The sequence below is a fragment of the Sceloporus undulatus genome, chromosome 1 (assembly GCF_019175285.1).
Source record: "Sceloporus undulatus isolate JIND9_A2432 ecotype Alabama chromosome 1, SceUnd_v1.1, whole genome shotgun sequence".
Lineage (NCBI taxonomy): Eukaryota > Metazoa > Chordata > Lepidosauria > Squamata > Phrynosomatidae > Sceloporus > Sceloporus undulatus.
Genome location: NC_056522.1, coordinates 58,418,233 through 58,436,408, shown reverse-complemented (window position 1 = coordinate 58,436,408; position 18,176 = coordinate 58,418,233). Strand labels below are relative to the sequence as shown.

General features: G+C 44.6%; 1 protein-coding gene across 1 annotated transcript in view; it reads right to left on the bottom strand.

Annotated features, from left to right (window-relative positions):
* NLRC4 (NLR family CARD domain containing 4) overlaps positions 1-18,176 on the bottom strand; it is a 26,944-nt gene extending 8,768 nt beyond the window's left edge. The window contains exons 1-4 of the mRNA XM_042446251.1: positions 17,974-18,176; positions 6,459-8,468; positions 3,723-3,815; positions 3,109-3,279 (exon numbers count right to left, since the gene is read on the bottom strand). Coding sequence (XP_042302185.1) covers positions 3,109-3,279; positions 3,723-3,815; positions 6,459-8,454 — 2,260 coding nt within the window. The 5' untranslated portion in view covers positions 8,455-8,468; positions 17,974-18,176. The remainder of the gene's footprint in view (positions 1-3,108; positions 3,280-3,722; positions 3,816-6,458; positions 8,469-17,973) is intronic.

Sequence of the window (18,176 nt, the reverse complement as noted above, 5' to 3'; positions counted from 1 at the left end):
TCATCAATGACTTGGATGACAGAATTGGGGGTATACTTATCAAATTTGCAGATGACACCAAATTAGGAGGAGTAGCTAATACCCCAGAGGACAGGATCAAACTTCAGAATGACCTTAATAGATTAGAAAGCTGAGCCAAAGCTAACAAAATGAATTTCAACACAGAGAAATGTAAGGTACTGCACTTAGGGCAGAAAAATGAAATGAACAGATATAGGATGGGGGACACCTGGCTTAAGGTGACTACATGTGAAAGGGATCTAGGAGTCCAAGTAGACCACAAATTGAACATGAGTCAACAGAGCGATGTGGCAGCTAACAAGGCTAATGCGATTTTAGGCTGCATCAATAGAAGTATAGTGTCTAGATCAATGGTTCCCAACCTTCCCAATGCCGTGACCCTTTAATACAGTTCCTCATGTTGTGGTGACCCAAACCCATGAAATTATTTTCGTTGCTACTTCATAACTGTAATTAAATAGGTGTTTTCCAATAACCTTAGGCGACCCCCATGAAAGGGTCATTCGACCCTCAAAGGGGTCCCGACCCACAGGTTGGGAACCACTGGTCTAGATCAAGGGAAGCAATAGCCTCACTCTATTCTGCTCTGGTCAGGCCCCACCTGGAATACTGTGTCCAGTTTTGGGCACCACAATTTAAAAAGGACATTGAGAAACTGGAGCGTGTCCAAAGGAGGGCAACCAAAATGGTGAAGAGCCTGGAAGCCATGTCCTATGAGGAACGACTTAAGGAGCTGGGGATGTTTAGCCTGGAGAAGAGAAGGTTAAGAGGTGATAATGTAGCCCTGTTTAAATACTTGAAGGGATGTCATATTGAGGAGGGAGCAAGACCTGGAGCAATGGATGCAAGCTGCAGGAAAAGAGATTCCACCTCAACATTAGGAGGAACCTCCTGACAGTAAGGGCTGTTCAACAGTGGAATGCACAGTCTTCTTCCTTGGAGGTGTTTAAGCAGAGGCTGGATAGGCTTCTGTCGGGGATGCTTTGATTTAGATTTCCTGCATGGCAGGGGGTTGGACTGGATGGCCCTTGCGGTCTCTTCCAACTCTATGATTCTATGAATTTACAATTAGTTTCTAAAAACAGTTCATCAGTAGCCAGTAATCATAGTCGAGAGTGGAACATCATCATGTTCTTTTAACTATACACCATCACCACTATGATCTGCAGAAAGGAAAGGGTAATTCACAAGAAGCTATTCAAGGGGAAATTACGTTAATTCCCTGGATGGTTTCAGTAAGATACAACACGAGAACTTCAGTCTGCAATGAGAAAGTGCTTAATTTAAAGGAAAGGATCTATGAAAAGCCTTAACAAGATTGTACTCCTAATGCACATAATGGAGGTGTGACTGAATTTTACTTTTTAGATATATATCATGATAAGATTAAGGACAATGTTCAGAGCCTACTTCTTGGATATGCAGGTGTCAGTTAATAAAGTAGATCTGTTATGGGCAATCCTTTTGGTACCAAATACTTCTGGTACCAAAGTTTTCTGTTAAACTCTGGTACCAAAGAGAGAAATACTGTAATAGGAAAAGAATATGGATAGGTTCATGAACCACATACAAAACATCAGTTCAACATGCTTCTGCAAACTTTTTATTCAAAACTAACAATAGGAACATGTGAAATGAAACAACCAACCTTGTATAAGTAAACAAAAACATGTTGAACATTCTAGAAATCACTTGAAAGCTTTGTCCAAAAGGTCTCCAGGGATCCCCCCCCCCTTTTCTTTCACCAGCCTCTACTTTTCTTATGATGTAAGCTTTTTAAAACATACATAGGGGAGCTGGTAAAGCAGGCTTATCTGATCTCCCCTTTACTCTCTGTTTTGCTGTTCATCCATCTTCAATGAGGGATTATGGAGGTATCTCCTGCTTAGCTTGCCAGTTATAGGCTGGTATACATAGCTGCAATAGTATCTGCTAGAACAGAATCCCACTCTTTCCCAGCTGAAGCTAGATTGAATTGTTTACTGCAGAGACACTGAGGCACATTAACATTAAAAGTCCTTGTTTCTACAGCCCTGCTTAAATAAAAACACCTAGCTGAACAGAGTGGCCATAAAAACACTTTGTACAATAAACTTCTATGTTACATGCCTATATACAAGGGCAAGGTGCATCAATAACACCACAATAAAACTCTCTCTCTCTCTCTCTATATATATATATATATATATATATATATATATAATGAGTATTGACTTATTCAAGAAGAGCTATGTTGAATCAGACCAAGGGCCTATCTAGTCCAACATTCGATTCACACAGCAGCCAACCAATTGTCTATAGGCTCTTGAAAGCCCACCATTCTACTTCAGTGGTTCCAACATTATGAAAAAGGTCTATATACATCTTCCATACCCTTCATTGTTTTATATACAGTGGACCCACCATATTGGCAGATTAGCCATCCATGTCTGCAGATCGCTCCACTCCATTACTGTCAATGATGGCATGTGCACATGGCCATGCCAACACAGCTGTGTGCACATCACCACCTATTGACCATCAAGGAATTTCAGCATACACATTTTTCTCATCTTTGGTGGGGAGGCAGAATTGAGCCTTTGTAAATAGGAAGGGTGCACTCTAATTCTATCATCTATACTCCTAACTTTTTTCCCCCTAAGCCCAAAACATTGCAATTTTTTCCTCAGCACTCATTGTGCTGAGGAAAAAATAGTAAATAGCATGGGATGACATGATTGTTGGTTGGTGTTGGTATTTTTGCCCTTTTCTGCATGCTTTGCAGATCTCTGATATTCTTTTGTGCATTCTTTTGTTCTTCATAGTTTGTCCTGCTATAAGGTTGCACAGTGAATGCAGTTGTCACAGAGCTAATTGAGACATTAAAAAAATAGATAGATAATGCAGGCATTGCAGAGTCACAGATTTTTTTGAAAAATATGCGGTGTTTAAATTAAATGCTATTTAGGGTTGTGTTTATTTCGGAATTTCTGGATGTACCATAACTTGTTCTAATGTTATTATTACATCACTCAGAGAATGACCATTTCTGGGTAGGAGATGGTTTGAATAACAAGTTTAAAACCACAACATGAAAACCACAAATACCTAGAATTTCCACAGCAGCCCCAGAAAGGCAGGAGTTGACTAGATGGATTTCTTCTAGATCTACGAGGTAGGAGAATACTGACTTTGCTATGTATGTCATTCCATTCCCAATATCCGTAAGATTCGTCAACTGTAGGAAGTGTAGTTTTTTCAAATGTTTAAAATCTTCACCTGCAAAACGACCAAGAAAAAATAGTTATGGTTTCAATCTATTATCTGATTACTGTTCAGTTACTGTTGAGGGCAGCTTTGGAGTTGTGAGAGACCTAAACAAACAAACAAACAAAATAAGCTCTTTGAAATTTTCTGTTGGGAGGCTGGACCTTCACATCTAAATGCAATTTAAAATTACTTGCATGATTAAACCATCAAATATGTAACTTATTATTTATAGTAAACTTTAAAAATCACTATAAATAACTACGTATATTAATGTACCAACTCATGAAGGACAGAAAAGAAAAAGCAAGACAAAAGATGAGGAACTATGCATTAAAAGCACTCAAATGGGTATCAGTTAAGCAAGTCAAATGGGAGCCACTAGAGCAGCCTTTCTATGACAAACAGTGATAAATAATAACATAGCATAATAGTTCAATAAAACAATTAAATACCTAGTTTTTTAGCTGTGGCTTCATTGATAGTGATGTTGTCAAAAATAAGTTTTTCCACATTGACAAGGAGAGATATTCCATCAAGGAGGCCTCCTAGCAAAGAATCACAATAGGTTTAAGTGACACAATAGTTCACACAGCAAAAAAAATAGTACCAGTATGGATGTACTGTAAACTCTCTTATCACTGATTTGGATTTCCTCTCTTCTTCCATTTGTATTCAGTTTGTCAGTGAAAGACAAGTTACAGTATATTTCTCTAACAGGTCTGGATTCATTGGCCACAGTGATAGTGAGTGGCTAAATATGCTGTTAGACTACTTATTTTGTGGATGGCTCACTACGAAGCAGGGGAAAGTACGTCAAGCCAATTTGACAATGAATCATCAATTATATGACTTCTCCTCAAGCAGGGTCAGCAGCATTGACAAATCAAATCAAGGAGATTTTCCACCCTGCCACTTTCTATTCATAATTACTATCAAATACTGTATGTGTTGCCACATAAAGTCCTACAAGTACTAATGGAGTACTTCATAGACCTGTTAAAGAATCTTCTCTTTAACAGACCTTCCTAAAAGTCGGTGCTTACCAGTTTGAGATCCGAGACTCCATTTTTAAAAGTTTTGAATTATTTCCCCCAACTATTTAACTATAGTAATGTTAATATTTGCATTTTAATATTAATTTAAACCATTGTGTGTTTTGTTAATCCACACATTTCTGTTATATAATTGCAGGCAGGGCCCACCATTGAGTGTCATAGCATGGGATAACATGGGAGTGGGCCTTTTTGGCTTTTGCACACTAATAATGGAACATCCTCCTTTTGGAGCAGGGTGAGCAGATGTCCTTCTTTTCCAGAGCATGTCCTACATTTTAGTCTTCTATCTATGGCCCCGTTCCCACTTACCAGAAAATTCATTTCCTGAACCGATCCCTGAAACTGGTTCAGAAAAAAATGTGGTTTCCACTATGTTTATGCCGGTTTCAGGAATTGGTTCAGGAATTGGCAAGTGGCGGGGGACAGCTTGTTGGCCCGTCCCGTCACTGGCCTCTCCTGGCCCCAACATCCCCAGCCCAGCCTCCTTACCAGATCAGGAGGAATTCCAAAATGTCCTTCATTTTGAGCATGGCTCAGAAGCACACATTAATATTTCTATGAGTGTTTTTAGCTTTTATTTGGTCATGTCCTACTTTTTATTGAATGCTCTACATTTTGCAGTGCCTTGTCCTCCTTTGCAGTTAGGACATCTTGTCACCCTGTTTTGGAGGTTTGACTGGTACCAGATCTGGTTTATTCTATTGCCAATTTAAGACAAACTTTTTATTAAAGTCTTTGAGGATTACTTTATTTTGAGTATACATGCACATGTTTTTTTTAATTGTTCTAGCTTTTAAAGCTGTTTCAACTGGTCTTGTTTACTACTTTTCTATCCTCTTTAAAATATTTTAATGTTTTAATCTGAAATTATTTTAAATTGTTTACTGCTTTAATCTGTGTACCACCTTGAAATCCCTTGAATAAGGGTGAGATTAAAAAATAAGAATAAATAATGCTTCAAGTTCTGTTGTTGTTGTGTGTCTTCAAGTTGTTTTCAACTCATGGTGACCCTAAGAAGAACCTATCATTTCTTGACAAGTTTCATTCGAGGTGTTTGCCATTGCCATTTTCTGATTCTGAGAGGCTGTGACTTGCCTAAGATGGCTATGGCCAAGTTACTATTAGATATAAGAAGTGGTATCGAACGTGACAAAACAAATAAATATTAAACAACATATGATCTATTTTGTTGTTGGGTATGCCCTGCTTTGAAACAAGATCATCAGTAGACAATGGGTAGGGTGTCTATCAGGGCTCTATGATTGTATTCCCAGCACAGAGAGGGGAGAACAGACGGAACAATAGCAGTATTTTGAGGCAGCAAAGGAGGCAAAGTGATAACTCAGATTCTGCAGCACCATTGTTCAAAATTAACTTCATGAAGATTACTCTTTGCTATTCTTGCAGATGACAAAGTTGCATCCCTTTTTCAGCCAGCAGTAAAGGCCAGGACAGCAGGACCACCTCATCAGCTCAACTAGAACACAATGCCTATGTTATTCCTCCTCTATCGTAACTGTTTCCATTCAACTAGTTTTTGTTGTTGTTGTTGTTAATGTACAGTTAAAATGTGCCTCTTCTTGTTTTCCTTCTGCCCCCTTCCCTTTTATGTTGTGTTTTTTAGATTGCAAGAGTAAGAGCTGGGACTGATACATTTATTCTGATCTCATGTGAGTTGGGACTGGAGCCTTTTCAAGTGGCAGCAGTGTGAAAAGGACTTTAAATCCCTTTAAATAATAAATAATCCCACATTGAGTTGGTGTTTCTTCAAAACAACTGGAAGAATATGGAAGAGAAAGAGGGACATATCCTGTCCGTTCGGAGCAGATATTTTTAAGGGTGCCTCTACTTCCTAGTTGGCAGCACTTGCAATTGAACCACGGACTGAGTGTTCCTTATCTGAAATTATTAAAAATATTGTGTATAAAATTACCTTCAGCCTATGTATATAAGGTATATATGAAACATAAATGAATTTCATGTTTAGACAAGGGTCCCATCTCCAATATACAAATATTCCAAAATCCAAAAAAACCAAAACAAAACAAAAAACAAACTTCAAAATCCCCAAAACTTCTGGTCCCAAGCATTTTGGATTAGTACATATCTGTCAAAGTAATTTGATCTACATACCATCTAGATTTTCATTTTGCAGGTCTTTTAACTTTATGGTTTTCAGCCCCATCATTTTTGCTATCTGTTGCTCATCTTTTATGGCAAGGGGTGTTGATTCTATGATAAGGTCCTGCAGATTTGTACAGCTGTTGAGAACTTCACTTAGCTTTCCTGTGAGTCCAGGGCTTTTGCTGATATGCATCCTGAGACTTGAGGCACAGCAGCATATTTTTTCCAGGTACTTAACATCACCTTTTCCTAATTTGTTGAACTCTTTAAGTGTAATCTCTAAAGAATTGAGCTTTTGGTCCCAGTTGAAGAATAAAGAGACAGCCTTTTCTGGAATTACTGTTTTCCATGGAGTCATTCTAGAAAACTCCTTTTTCTCATCTTCCACATCTGCCAAAGAAGAGGTGCCAGAAAAATCTAATTTGATGAGTTCTAGCATACTCACACAATTAGAAAAATGTTCAAAAAACCCACAGATATATGTAGGAATGTTCTGAGTATTGATGTATAGGTTTTTACCATGGAAAAAATCCTCATACTCCTCCTTCACAGACGTTTCTGAAATACTCTCATAAAGGAAGCAAATTGCACACTCCACAAATGAGTTTTCCCAAGTAGCAATTAATCCTTCTTCCTCTTCACCCTTCTCTTCATTTCTCATTTCTGATGATAGATCATGTGGAGAAGAAGGCAACATAAAATGACCTCCCAGTTGAGGAAGGATTGCAATGTGGTCGATAACCTTCTTAGTAGCTTCAGCTGATGACCCACAGGTATAAAGGAGTAAACTGTGGTATGTAGTAATGACATCTGAAATGCTGTTAATTTTTTGTAAGTAACTGTGCCCTCTGGTCACCTCTTCATTCTTTCGAGATGTTAGTAGCCTCGAAAGTCTCCTACCTGCTGTATATTCCTGGAAAGATTTATGAAAAAATCTATATACTGGCTTTAATCTCTGAGCTGTGTACTTGTTCATGAGTCCTGTAGCTAACAGGACTTGTTCCTTCACACTGGAGAAATCCTCAGGCTGAAAATTAAATTTCTGCTCAAATACTCCATCTAAAGCTAAATCTCCACAATGGATTATGCTTAAGCGAAAGTGTTCATCACGCAACTCTCTGGTCTTGTACTTGTTTTTTCCCACCAGCAAGTCATGTAGTGTAGAGAACAGAGTGGTTTGTGTATGTGGGTTAAAAGTGGTTTCCCCCATTTGGATAGCACATGCAATAACCACAAACAAAGGGGTCTTCATAAGGTTGTCAATCTGAGAACCTGATTTCTGGAATGTGGAATCTGTTTTCTCCATTTGAGACAAAAGGCCCTCAGCTAACTTGTCTTTTCTCAGCACATTTCTAACTAACTGTTTTGCACTCTCCATAGTTAGGTCACCCGTCTCAGCAATCAATGACCCAAAGAGCCTCAGACTACTAATTGACTCAGTTCTTGTAGTCACAATGACTGTGTTTTTGAATTTGTAGTTTTCCTTTATCAATGATTCGATTTCTGGGCACCTCTGAGACTTGAATTCATCATACCCATCTAATAGAAAGAGAGCTTTTTCTCTTAGTGAACCTAAAATCTCCATAAATTTCTCTTTGCATATCCTATATTTCTTTGTCAGAAGTTGTTCACAAACTGTCTCATACAATCCTCCCCGTGCACCACTCAAGCTGATAAAGAAAACAAGCTTGAATTTTGTCAAAGAAGGATGATCTCCATTAGCCCAGAGTAAAGCAATCTTCTTGAGAAGAGTAGTTTTCCCTTTGCCAGCTTCTCCCTCTATGATACAGGGATTCTTTAGTTCATCTAGAAGGGCTTTTAAAGACAACTGTCCTAGGCGAATGTTATGGATGTCTTTCTTCCAAAGCAAGGTATCTGTGTAAGTGGTTGTCAGATCAAAAATGATGTCAATTTCTTCACCCAATGGATGAAATTTTTCAAATAATGGGTATTTATAAAAATTAATTAAATCCTGAACCAAGCAGTCAAAGTCTTCCTGAATCATTTTCCCAGTTGCCCCTAAAAAAAAAAAGCAATTGTTCTGAATGCAATACCATTAAATAAGCGATTTTAACAGCTAAATTCTTATGTTTCACAACAATTGAAAAAGAGCCAGAGAAAAAAGTGATGTGCAAAATGTGTGTGTGTGTGTGTGTGTGTGTGTGTATAATTGTTTTATGGGAATATGATTGAAGAGAGGAATAAAAACTTATTAAATAATCACCTGTGACCATAATACAGAAATACCTGTGACCACAAGTAGTAAACTGCTCTAGCAACAGTTCTACTGATTACAGTCTCCACTCACAGTTCACTTCACACAGCAAAATCTAGTCATCCAACTTGTATGAAGAAAAGAGTAGGAACTACATGCCCTCCAGAATTTCACAGCTGAAGACTTGGACATACTGTATGTGGCTGAGAGTGGCCATAGAATCATAGAGCTGGAAGAAACCACAAGGGCCATCCAGGAAGACACAATCTTCCCTAGCATGCAAGGAGAGACAATCAAAACACTCCTGACAGATGGCCATCCAGACTCTTTATATAACCTCCAAAAAAGGGGACAATGCTACCCTCTGAACACTGTTGAACAGCTCTTACCATGAGGAAGTTCTTCCTGCTGTTTATGTGGAATCTCTTTTTCTGTACTTTGAATCTATTGCTCCATGACTTTGTCTCTAGAGTAGTAGAAAACAGGCTTACTCCATCTTCAGTATGATACCCTTTCAAATATTTCAATACGGCTATCATGTCATCTCTTAACCTTCTCTTCTCCAGGCTATACTTCTTCTTCGTGGTCTCTGCGAATCATACAAATGGGTTTTACTGCGCCTGCGCAGTGCTGTTCGGATACTTCTAGAATCACTGGGCAAAGTACACTTTGCAACATATAGAAACTTTTTGGCGGTAACCCCACCCCCCTCCTATAAAGCCCCGGTTCCCGCTCTTTTCCCCAGTTCCATTTTTTCCGCCGCGTTGGCTGCTGTTTGGAACTTCGCTCGTGTTAGCTCGTTTTTGGATCACTGGTTTTTTGACTCGGACTGTTTTTTGGACTTTGGCGTTTCTTCTTCCCCCGTGTACTAGACCTTTGGACTGTTGACTTTGACTTTGGACTTCGTTTTGGATCTGTCGACCTCGCTAGCGATGTCTCCTCCGTTCAAGAAGTGTGACATTTGCGGGGGAAAAGTGCCGGTGCAGGATCCCCACACCTCCTGCCTTTTCTGCCTCTGCAAGGACCATGATGTTAAGTCCTGCTCCCTCTGCAAATCGATGTCCTCTCAGGCCAGGAAGAACCGGGAATCGCGGCTCACTTCAGCGATAGCCCAGGGTAAGATCCGGGAAGGGGATCCTCGCCCGTCTTCGGCCCCTGTGGTGCCTGTTTCTGCGGCTCTCTCCGCCAGAGATGGCCCATCAAGTGCTCCCCCGTCGACATCCGATCGTTCCGGGGGTCCCAACCCTGAGGCAAATGTGGCCCGTGGATCTGACAAGCCCAGTGCCACCACCAAACCCACCAAGCACCCGCATAAATCTGGGTCTGTGGGCACCGCCGCATCTTCGACGTCATCTTGGAAACGAGATGCCTCTGCTAAGACCTCGCGGCCGGCATCGGAGCATACCTCCCGTAAGGAAGCTCCGTCGGACCCGAAAGACGGATTGGGTACCGGTAAAGACACCTCCTCCAGGGCGAAGGCGGCCCCCCATAGGGAGGATACACCCAGACCGGGTGGAAGGCTCACGGAGTCTCCTATTCCCTTCTTCCCTCCGGATGCTCCGTGGGGCTCCGTGTCATCCAAGAAGAGGAAGGCATCGGCTTCAGCTCAGGAGGCTACGGCTCCCAAGAAGTCCAAGCATACTAAGGACCGTCCCCGTAAGGAGCCTGAGGTGACTAAAGAACCAGAGCCCTCGACTCGGCCTCGCATCCGGATGGATTCTCCAAGACAGGACACTCTGTCAGTCGTGTCCGATAGGCCTCCACTGAGGGAGGTCCAGCAAGATTTGTCCACCCCGGGACCTTCGGCGGCCGCAACCGTGCCCTTTCTCCTCTCGAATGAGGAAGACTTCCAAGACAGGCTTTCGAGGTCCCCTTCTCGGGAATTGCCATCGCGATCTCCATCCCCAGCTCAGAGGGATCGGGACCCGAGGTCACCGTCGCCAGCTCCCCTGTCTCCCTTGCCGGTGCCCGATGATGACGGCGTGTTTTATGACTCCGAGGCAGACCAGTTCTACCTGAAGGTGTCTAGGAGGGTCGCAATGTCCAGGATGCCCTCTCGTGATCACCCCCGTGACCGTCTCCGAGAAGGCTCACAATTGGACAAACGCCAGCGGGACCCCGTTCCAGCTTCCAGAGCTGCTTTGCTTCAACCGGCACCGCGACCAGCTGATAGACGCAATGTCGTGGTTCAGGTGGAGTCCTCCGATTCCGAGGCGGATGCTTCGGTCACGACGGAAGACCCCTCCGATGTGGAAGACCCCCCGCGTCAGTCGCCGCAGGATCTCCACTATCCAGAGGCAGCCTCTCCTTCGGATGATGTTCGTTCCTTCGCGGAACACATCATTAAGATGTCCAGGGCCCTGGACATCGACCTTGTTTATCCTGAGGCAGATGCGGAAGACCCAGTTGAACGTCGGGTCCATGGTCAGGTCCCAACACCTCCGTGTGTCCCATTTTTGCCGTCCTTACAAACGATCCTCAAACGTTCCTGGGACTCTCCTTCGTCTCTCCTCGGGCCCCCAAGGAAGATCGAGTCGCTATACAGGGTCGCGGCTCCAAATGCTCCGTGGCTCATGTCACATCCTCGCCAGAATTCTGCTATTGTGGAAGGAGCTCAACAGACCTCCACCCAGCGCCAGACCACCTCACCGGTCGATAAGGAGGCCAAGAAGATAGACGCTCTGGCCAAGAAGGCGTATGCGGCAGCGGCTCTGGCGGCGAAGGCCTCTAGCTACACGGCCTGTATGGGAGCTTATGTCCAGACGTTGATGGAGGGCATCTCCCCAATTGTGCCTGACGTTCCCGATGAGGTTCAGAGGACCCTGACCCAAATCAGGGATGAGACCCACTCGATTGGCAGCTGGCTCATCACCGCGGCTAGGAACGTCACGGAATGTGTCGGAAGGGCGATGTCGGCCTCCATCGCGTTGAGAAGGCACGCTTGGCTCCGAGGCTCCGATCTCAATCAGAGCGTGAGATCCACCATCGAAGACATGCCCATCGACGGTTCGGGATTGTTCCACGCCGATACCGACGAGCGTCTTAATAAGAAGTTCCGCATGAAGGCGGCCGCTCGCAAGCATGGCATGTCCACACCGGGCCCTTCCTCCTTCCGCAAGCGTCTCCGGCCCTGGCAACATCACCAAGGTCAGTTCCAGAGGTTCCCCTATCAGGAACGTCAGTTCCATCAACAGGGGTCGCAGCGGCAGGGCTACCCCTCTCAGCAACCATCTTCCTCGGGCCGTCGCAACCAGTCTCGGTACAGAAAGAACCGTCGACAGGAGCCCGACCAGGGGAAGAAAAGGGCATGAAGATCCCTAGCGCACTTCGCCTCCTCTAATTTGTTTTTCCTTGACATCTTGAGGCCCTTTGCCACCACATGGGCCTCCATCTCCTCCGACTCCTGGGTCTTAAACATCGTCCGAAGGGGCTATACCCTCGAGTTCGAAGAGCTCCCGCCCACCGGAGCTTTCATTTCTACTGCCCCCTCGGGCACCCTTCTCGACGAAGTGCGCTCTCTCCTTCAAAAAGGGGCCATCTCTCCATTGCCTCAGGATTTATGGCCCAAAGCCTTTTTCTCCAGATATTTCACGGTTCCAAAGCCAGATGGAGGAATCAGACCCATACTGGATCTAAGGGAACTGAACTCCTTCTTAAAATATAGACGTTTTCGCATGGTAACGTTGGCTTCCATTTTGCCTCTGCTCCAGCAGGACCTCTGGTTCGCGACGGTGGACCTGAAGGATGCTTATTTTCACGTCGGGATAAGGGAATCCCACCGCAGGTTCCTCACCTTCGCCATCGGCTCCGACGCCTACCATTACAATGTCCTCCCATTCGGCTTGGCCACAGCGCCTCGAGTCTTCACGAAGTGCATGGCCCCAGTGGTAGCCTATCTCCATCAGAAGGGATTCAGCGTTTTTTCCTTACCTCGACGACTGGCTGCTGACAGCTCCGTCAAGACCGGAGCTCCAAGATGCAATCCACTTCACTCTAAACCTCTTGTCGGACTTGGGACTGGTAGTCAACCTAGAGAAGTCCCACTTGACCCCATCCAAGCAGGTCCGTTTCATCGGCTCCGTGCTCGACTCCGAAGAATCGATGGCCTACCTTCCTCAGGACCGCTTCCAGGCCCTGTCAACCGCAGTGCGCACCGTCCACTTGAGCAGGAGACTCAAAGCCAGGGACATCCAGGTCGCATTGGGACACATGGCCTCCACCACATTCGTTACCCCATGGGCGCGACTGCGACTCAGACCGCTCCAGGCATGGTTCCTCTCCGTGTTCAACCCGTTGACAGACTCACCAAACAAATGGCTCACCGTTCCGAGGGCCGTGACTTCCTCCCTCTTATGGTGGCTGGACTCCCAAAATGTGTGCATAGGTATGCCCTTCGTCCAGCCTCAACCACAAATGACCTTGACGACGGATGCGTCGATGGATGGCTGGGGTGCACACCTTCGGGACCTATGTGTGAGGGAAAACTGGTCCCTGCAGGAACGTTCGCTGCACATAAACGCGCTCGAGATGTTGGCTGTGGAGAAGGCGCTCAAGGCGTTCGAATCCACTGTCACAGGCAAAGTGATTCTGCTCAGGACCGACAACACAACAGTGATGTTCTATGTCAACAAACAGGGAGGCACCAAATCCAGGACCCTCCTGGACATCACGTTGAGGATCTGGGACTGGTGCATCCACAGACACATACTTCTCCAGGCGATCCATTTACCAGGAGAAGAAAACATCCTAGCAGATCAACTCAGCAGAACATCAACCTGCCACGAGTGGCGGCTTCACCCAGAGACAGTCGCCGACCTTTTTTACAGGTGGGGATCCCCCCAGGTCGACCTGTTTGCGACAGCCACCAACACCCACTGTCCCCAGTTCTGTTCTCGGATGCGACATGAGAGTCCTCTCGGAGATGCATTCGCCTTCGACTGGTCCCGAGAAAAGATCTATGCTTTTCCCCCGTTTCCGCTGCTGACCAGGGTGGTGTCCAAGATGTCAAGGGAGAGAGTCGACGCGATCCTCATCACCCCGTGGTGGCCGAGACAGCCGTGGTTTCCGCTGCTTCTACACCTCTCCAACGGCGAGTTTCTCCGGCTGGATCCGAGGCCGGACCTTCTCACCCTCCAAGAGGGGAGGGTCCGACATCCCGACATCGACTCGCTGCCAATGGTGGCTTGGAGGCTCCTGCATTGGTGGCGCTGACACCTTCGGTGCGGAGGGTGATCCGTGCCGTGCATAGGCCTGCAACTCAGAGATCCTATGCCTCCAAATGGAAGAGGTTCCTTTCCTTCCTTGCTGAAAGGAATTTGTCGGCAGAGAGCATCTCTGATGTCATTGCTGGATGCGGGACTGTGTCTCTCATCCATCAAATGTTATCTGTCTGCTATTTGTTCTCATTTTCAGTATGATGGTTTGCCTTCTTTTTTCAGGGACCCTTTGGTAAAAAACTTTCTGAAAGGGTGTAATAACCTCTACCCCCAGATTTCTCTCCCTGCCCCGGCTTGGAGTTTGGACATTGTGTTGTCTGCCCTCCAATCCAAGCCTTTTGAGCCCTTGGCCACAACGGACTTAAGACTTTTAACTTGGAAGACAGTCTTCTTGGTGGCCATTACCTCAGCTCGCCGGGTGGGAGAACTCTGTGCCCTGCGGAGGGATGAGCCATTCCTCCGGTTCCACAAGGACAAGGTGGTGCTCCGGACTGATATCACCTTCCTACCTAAGGTGGTCTCCCTGTTCCACATGTGCCAGGACATTGTGTTACCGACCTTGGCTTCGAACCCGTCAACCGTGGAGGAACGAAGCCTCCATATGCTGGACGTTAGAAGAGCCTTGGCATTCTACCTGGATAGGACTAAGGGTTCGAGCCGTTCCGAAAGACTCTTCCAATGTTATTCGGAACCTAAAAAGGGCTTGCCGGTGTCGCCACAGAGACTCTCCAAATGGGTGGCCAGCACCATACGCCTTTGTTATGAACTGTCGGGAAAACCGGTACCGACCAGGGTCCGTTCGCACGTGACCAGGGCGGTTGCAGCATCCTCTGCCTTTTTGGCTGGCATTCCTTTAGAGGATGTTTGCAAGGCTGCTGTTTGGTCCCAGCCATTGACTTTTATAAAACATTATAGGCTGGACACCAGGGCAATTCGAGATGCAGCCTTTGGGAGGGCTGTCTTGGTTTCTGGGTTGCACTGATGACTTATTGTGCATATTGTGCTTGTCAATTGGTCTATGATGTGCTCACTTGCGTTCGCTTCTGGGGAGATGGGTCTTGCATGACCTTACAATTCCTCCTCAGGTTCTGCAAAGTTATGATTACATTGCAACTGTGAATTATGTTTGCACAATGCCAATGGGTATGGTCGTGCGTGACCCTACATACCCTTCTTATGCCTTAGATGTTATGTCTGCATTGGATATGTTGTGCAAAAAACAGGACTGACTCTTTGATGGTTCACAAGTTTATTGTTGTAATAAAATTATCTTGGTTTACCATAGCTTGGGTTTCAGGACACTCCCTCCGCCGTATACCTAAGCTTGTCAGTCTAAACCCATTTGTATGATTCACAGAGACCACGAAGAAGGACAGGTTACTCACCTGTAACGGTATTTCTTCGAGTGGTCATCTGCGAATTCATACAAATCCCGCCCATCCTCCCCTCGGTGTCCTGCTCACTTTGGCTCTGTCTTACATCGCCTACTTGGCTGAAAAAAATTTGGAACTGGGGAAAAGAGCGGGAACCGGGGCTTTATAGGAGGGGGGCGGGGTTACCGCCAAAAAGTTTCTATATGTTGCAAAGTGTACTTTGCCCAGTGATTCTAGAAGTATCCGAACAGCACTGCGCAGGCGCAGTAAAACCCATTTGTATGAATTCGCAGATGACCACTCGAAGAAATACCGTTACAGGTGAGTAACCTGTCCATACCGAGCTCCCTAAACTGCTCCTCATGAAGACATGATTTCCAGACCTTTTACCATTTTGGTTGTCCTCCTCTGGATCATGTTCTAGCTTGTCAATATCCTTCTTAAATTGTGGTGCCCATAAGTGGACACAGTGTTCCAGCTGATGTCTTGCCAAAGCAAAATAGAGTGATACTATTACTTCCCTCAGTCTAGATCAGTGGTTCCCAAACTTTGGTCCTCCACATGTTTTGGACTTCTGGTCCCAGAAGGCATGACTGTTGGCTAAGCTGGCTGAGGCTTCTGGGAGTTGAAGTCCAAAATATCTGGAGGACTAAAGTTTGGGAATCACTGGTCTAGATGCACTATACTCCTAATGATACAGGCTAAAGTCACATTGACTTTATAGTGGCTCCATCACACTATTGACTCATGTTTAGCTTGTGGTCTACTAAGGGGCTAAACAGATCACCCCTAAGGGGTGGCCTGCAGCCACCTTTTTCTTCACCAGATCAGAGCTGTGGCAACTACACGTTGTGGCCCTGATCTGACCTTTTTGCACCGTGAAAATGATGCCATAGCTGTTAGTGTTGCAGCTTTTCAGCACTCCTTTGGTGCCACATCACCTGGACAAAGTGCCAGAGAAGTACCATGACACCACCTGCCATGTGGCCAGGTGCACGGTGTGATAGTGGCATCAGAGCAGTGTCAGAGCATTTGTCATGTGGTTACCAAGCCACCACTCTGCCCCCAGGCTGGCGTTTATTGCCGGTCTGTCCAAGCTCTAAGATTCCTAAATCCTTTTCATGTGTACTATTGTCAAGCCAGATATCACCCATCTTAGATCTGTGCATTTCCTCCCCCCCCCCCTGCATATAGTACCTTACATTTCTTCCTGCTGAAGTTCATTTTGTTAGTTTTGGCCCAATTCTCTAATCTGTTAAGTTCATTTTGAATTCTGATCCTGTCCTCAGGGGTATTAGCTACCCCTCTTTAGTGTCCTCTGCAAATTTGATAAGCAGGTCCTCAGTTCCTTCATCCAAGACATTCATGAAGATGTTGACTAACACTAGCTCCAGAACAGACTCCTGTGGCACTGGCACCCCACTTGTCACTTCTCTCCAGGGTGAGGAGGAGCCATTGGTGAGCACCTTTTGGGTTCGGCCAGTTAATAAATTACGAGTCCACCTAACAGTAGCATTGTATAGCCCTCATTTTACTAGCTTGTTTGCAAGATTACAATGGGGGACCTTGCCAAACAATATTCCAGCAAGCAAGCTAGTGGATGTTCCTGAGAAAGTTACAGTCTCTCAGTCCTGCTCATTAATGAGTAGACTGCCCCCCAATAGCCTGGATTACAGTGGTTTATGACAAAACACTTTTTTTTTCTCTTAGAAATTTGACTGCATAGAATCTAAATGTCTATGGCACAATTATTTGCAGACATGAATGGCCAGTTTCCTGGGCATCCCCAAGACAGGCAATAACATGAACAAAATACTTGAAACTCTCAAGGGCTCTCCTTGTCTTTTAAAAGGAAAACAAGGCAATATGCCTCAGGCAGAAAATGTGAGGTATAGTATTAAAAGGGAGCAAATTGTGAACTATTTATTTTTTACTCCAATTTGGGGAAGAGAGAGAAAGAGAGCATGCATTTGGATTTTTTGCTTAAGGCATCCAAATACGTTGAGTTGCTTCTGATATTCACCATTTTTGTAGCTTGATCAGTTCATCTGTTCAAGGAAGTATGAAAGGAATAAAATGAGCACTTTGAATCAGCAACAATGATGGCTGCAATCCCGTTCATGCTAAACTGAGGGTAAAAATTTAAAAAATTATGGAGGAAGGTGAATATCTATATCTTGGTAAGAAGTCTATTGTCAGATTCCATTTCTGAACTTCTGTCCTATCCCTGACTCCAAGTCCATAGAGCAGTGATTCCCAAATGTTGGTCCTTCCGGTGTTTTGGACTTCAACTCCCAGAAACCTCAGTCAGTTTAGCCAACAGTCAGGAATTCTGTGGGCTGAAGTCCAAAACATCTAGAGATTAGAGAATGAAAGTTTGGGAACCATTGCCAAAGAGCATTGTTCTTCTATTCTCTCCTCTCCTCCTTTCTCTCCATGTGTGTATAAGAAGAGGAAAGAAGATAGCAAAGAAAAACTCTAACCACAGGATTCCATGAATTGTTGGGAAGCAATTTTTTTTTTTACATTGGGTCATGTTCATCCTGCTTAAAGAAAATTGCCATATGTAAATATAGATCTTTAGGTTCTTCTTCCCTGTCCTCCACTTTCTCAAGACAGCCCACAAATGCAAACAGCATGCTATAACCACAGAAGATATTTAAAGCACATATGGTTAAAGAATACTAGTCTCTGGTTACATTGGTTCAGATGATACTAACCTGTAGCTCCTTGGCTGAGTATGCTTCTCAGGTTAAAAACAAAACAGAGAAAAATCAAATTTAGCTCTGTCCTAATGCTGTAAGGGAAAAGGGTTACGAACAAGAAGAAAATTTAAGTTCCTTGTTATGTCCTTTGTACTATTCAACAGTCTTTTGCTAGCTAGTTTCGTTTTAATGTACTTCCGTGCTTTTCTGGTTGCAAA